The sequence below is a fragment of the Elephantulus edwardii genome, unplaced genomic scaffold, assembly GCF_000299155.1.
Source record: "Elephantulus edwardii isolate Elephantulus edwardi_28Jun2011 unplaced genomic scaffold, EleEdw1.0 scaffold00606, whole genome shotgun sequence".
Taxonomy (NCBI): Eukaryota; Metazoa; Chordata; class Mammalia; order Macroscelidea; family Macroscelididae; genus Elephantulus; species Elephantulus edwardii.
The window spans coordinates 108,885-113,289 of NW_006400356.1; the positions used below are offsets into that span (position 1 = coordinate 108,885).

The 4,405-nt window shown below is 43.5% G+C and overlaps 1 protein-coding gene across 1 annotated transcript in view; it reads right to left on the reverse strand.

The window, feature by feature from the left end:
* Positions 1 to 2,951: 2,951 nt before the first annotated feature.
* LOC102852382 (protein FAM205A-like) overlaps positions 2,952 to 4,405 on the reverse strand; it is a 3,939-nt gene continuing 2,485 nt past the window's right edge. The window contains exon 2 of the mRNA XM_006903380.1: positions 2,952 to 4,396. Within this exon, the coding sequence (XP_006903442.1) occupies positions 2,952 to 4,396 (1,445 nt within the window). The remainder of the gene's footprint in view (positions 4,397 to 4,405) is intronic.

The following is a 4,405-nucleotide window of genomic DNA, read 5'->3' on the forward strand; positions in this document are numbered from 1 at the left end:
TTCTTGATGTTGAGCTTCAATCCATATTGAAGGCTACAGTCCTTGACCTTCTGCAGCAAGCACTTCAGGTCCTCCTCAGTTTCAGCAAGCAGGGTTGTTTCATCTTCATAACGCAGATTGTTGATGAATCTTCCACCAATTCTGATGCCACACTTCTCCTCATAGAGCCCAGCCTCCCAGATAATCTGTTCCACATACAGACTGAAAAGATATGGAGGTAGGACACATCCTTGATGCACACCCTTCCCAATTTTGAACCATGCATGCAGTGTGTTTCTTTGCTCTGTTCTGACAACTGTCTCCTGGTCCAAGCATAAGTTTCGCATAAGCGCAATCAAGTGTTCTGGGAGAGATGCAAATAAAAACAACTGTGAGGTATCGTCTCACCCCAGTAACAATAGCAATGTTCAGCAGAGAAGCAAAAAACAAATGCTGTCGAGGTTATGGAGAGATTGGAATCCTTATTTATGGCTGGTGGGAGTGTTAAATGGTGCAGCCACTATGGAAGGCAGTATAGCACTTTCTCAAAAAGTTGAAAATAGAAATACCATTTGACCTAGCAATTCCACTACTAGGAATATACCCTAAAGAAACCAGAGCTGCCACCTAAATGATATATGTTTATTGATGTGTCATTTACAATAGCAAAGAGACAGAAGCAACCCAAGTGTCTAAAACCAAATGAATGAATAGAAAAACAATGGTATATTCACACAATGGAATACTATGCATGCAGTGCTGCAAGCAAGGATCTAATATAATATTATACAACATGGGTTAACCTCAAGGACATTAAGTTGAGAAAAATATCTCAATCACAAAAGGACAAATGCTGCATAGCACCACTATTAGAAAACAGGACTGACATGGGGGTTGAGAGGAAACTAAGAAAAGAGGGAATACATAATGAATACTGAATTGAAACAGAAGAAAGAAAAAACTGTTTAAAAGGAATATATAATTATGCATTATATGTACGGCAACAGCCCAGAATAAGAGATACATTGCAGAGAGGATTTGGGGGTGTGGGGAGGCAATTGTGCAACAAAGAACTAGTATTAAAAAAAAAGTGAATTGGGGGAGGGGAGGGGAAAGGAAGGGGGAGGAGGTAAAATGTGCAACAATGAATGAATGAAAATCTATCTTTTTTCGTAAATGTCTATTAAAATCACAATTAAAATGGAAAATTTTATTTTATAAAAACCCCAAACCAACAACTTTTTATTTCTTGCAACCGCACCTGTATTTCTCCTATGGGACAACTGGTGGATTTGAACCACTTGTCTTTGGTTTGGCAGTGTAACTCCAGGTATGACTTGGCAGTATAATTCTTAACCACTAGATATCCAGAGCTCTCTTCATTGTTGTTGTTTTGCTTTATTTTATTATTCATAGAATAATATACTGTATACTAAGGAAGCTCTGGTGGCCTAGTGTTAAGGAGTTGCACCAACAAACTCAAAGGTACATGGTTCAAATCCACCAGTTGCTCCATGTGAAGAAAGATAGGCGATCTCCTCCAGCACAACAAACCGCCTTTGAAAACCCACTGGGTGGGTTATCTATGGGTCAGTTCCAACTTGATACACAACAACTACAACAAACTAAGACAAACATTGGATTAGTATTAAATAAGGACTGTAGCTAATTGTTCCTGACTCACACAAAATTTCATTTTAAAGACTGACTAGGAATAGAACTTGTTCATTATACAGGGACTACTTGTATAACTTTATGGGACCATGGGCGTGTATGTGCTCAAGAGTCACCTGACTAGACATCTTACAACACATGACTTTATGTCCAATTAGGATCAAAGAGCACGGGTTCTGAGCTCTCCATAAATTAGTTGGCTTGTGGACCTTGCAACTGTGATTGAGGGAGCAGGGCAGTTCCTGGGTTGCACATGACACACGTTTAATGTGTATGGTATTTCTGAGCATAGTGTGACTGCAGTAATTACTCAATACGTAGTTGCTTAGAGCTAAGTAGTTCTTAGAATAGTGTGGATATGGTAGTTCTAGGTTAGAGTGAGGTTGTGGTAAACATACTGTTGGAATTGTGATGATATTAAAGTTGAGGTTTTTATTGGATTTATAATTCAGATTGGTAGTGTATTACATATTTCAAATCCACCAGCTGTTCAGCGGGGGGAAAAGATGGACAATGTCCTCCTGTAAAGACTTATGATCATGAAACCAGCTGGAAGGTTCTGGTTAATTGGAAAGGACTCAACAGCCGTGGGTTTAGTATGCCTTTGATTTGGGTTTGAGTTAAGGTTGCAGTTAAAATTGGCCTAGGAGTTAAATTCTAGGCTGAGGATTAGTTATACACTTCTAAAAGAGAGTGGAAAAAGCTGAAGTGTATTGTGAGGTACTGATTTGGTTTAGATGAGAGGCCATTTCTGGGCCTCCCACGTTTGTGAGATGTGAACGAACCTTTAGCTATGCTTATCAGCTGGGGAAAGGTGGGCCTCCAGCACCTGCCCGGACCCCAGTGACCAACACAGCACTTTTTGTTTTTTTGTTTCATTCCCTATCTTCCTCCTGCAGAGATGCTAGTGGATCAGAACATCTCAGTTTTCTAACTTAAAACCTAATTTGGTTATGGAAGTATTTTTCAAGTAACACCTACTAGTACCCTGTGCAGGACTGCAAGGAATTGAGATCATGGCGTATTTGAAATGTGGGTTTTCAGTTTTCACCCAGATAAAAAAAGGAGTTTTACACATGTCTCATGAATTTTCTTAACACACACCACAATAGATATAGGAAGGAACAAGCAGACGCAGCTTTGTTTAGAGATCTATTTGGAAATTATGCTTAGCAGCTGTACTATAATGAAGATGACAGGATGAATCCCCTTCAAGGTTACAGAGGTTTGGGAGCTACAAAGTCTCTGTGTACAGTTCTGAAGAGACCATTATTTTCTTCTCAGGCAACAACTGAGATCTAGAGAGGGTTTCCTGGTTGGGCGGCACAAGGCCTTCGAGGACAGTGCCGAGGACAGTGACGGGGCTGGCCTAGGATTAGGGCAGAACAGAGCTGGTGAGCGCGGAGCCGGAGCCGGTTGTCGGCTGCCTTGGGACCACTCAAAAATGCCAGACCCATCTGCTTCTCAATGGGGGAAGGCTGGGCCTTTGGGTCCCCCTCTGTCTTCCCTGCCTTAGCTTTCTCCACAAGCCCTTTGTTTAGGGCCAGGCTCCTCTTGGCACTTTGCTCTCTTGTTTTGTTCATCTTCTGTGCAGGAAAGATCACAGATTCATGACCCACTCTGCCCTTTGTAGTAGGATTAATGTATTGCTGGAAATGTTTGAACTTATTTCTGAAGCCAGAATCTAGAAGGCTGGGGCTCTTGTGAACATGAGCTGTTGTCACTTGACCTTGGAGAATCTGATCGTTTGGAGTTTGGTGTTGCAAAGGCTTACCCTGAACAGGTATGGTCAACAAAGATAGATCCTGTGAAGCCTGGCACACTGTAGGTTGGGCCGTCCCAGTAATCCTTGCTGACTCAGTGGTGAGATTCAGCTTTGTCTGACTGTCTTGCACATAATTTTGTTTGATTTCTTCCTCCTCAGGGATTCTTGGAGGCAGTTCTGGGAGCTGAAGACTCAGCTGACAGGAAACAGTAAGATCAATGCTCTCTCTCCTGGGTTCTGCTTCCCCTGGCCTCTGGTCTTCAGCAGGCTGTCTATCTTGTCTGGATGAAGAAAATCCAATCTCTGCATCCCCTTTGCCATGATTCCTGGCTGGCTTGGGCGTCCCTGGGAGTTCTTTCTTTTCTGCCAGCATGAGAACTTGGGCTGAGTGCTTGCTCTTGTCAGAGTCTTGAGACTCAGGGTACGAGGGCTCCCCCAGTGTGGGGCTATTCTCTCTGGCTTCTGCCTGAACACAAAGCACCTGGGCATTTGTCATGTCCCCACTGGGTTGTGTGACGCTGGGGACACAGTGGGAAGGATCACGGAGCACTGCTGTGGCACTCACACACTTCTGGCTCTGCCGTACTGCATTTGGCTCAGTGGACTGCTGCTCTGTAAGGTGGCCCAGTTCTGGCTCTGGGGCATGTGGAATGCCTGTTGGGATGGAGAATTCCTCTAGCAAGGTTTGTCCTGGACTGGTTGGACTCCCAGGTGACCCTTGTGTGGATATGCTTTCTAGGATGTCTATAATTTGGTCCTTGGACTCCCGTGACTTCATGGGAGTTCCCAACTGTTTGTCTTGGTCCTTTATTCCTAGATGGAAATTTCGTTTGCTAGAGAGGGGTGTCCTGGTCAAGTGTGCAACACAAGCACCTCTCTGCCTTTCTAGAGACACCGTCTCCACTTTTTCTTCCTCCTGTGCTTCAACCAGGAAGTCTTGGGCACTGTCTACACACATCTCATTGTCCTCTTGAAAGCCTGATGTAG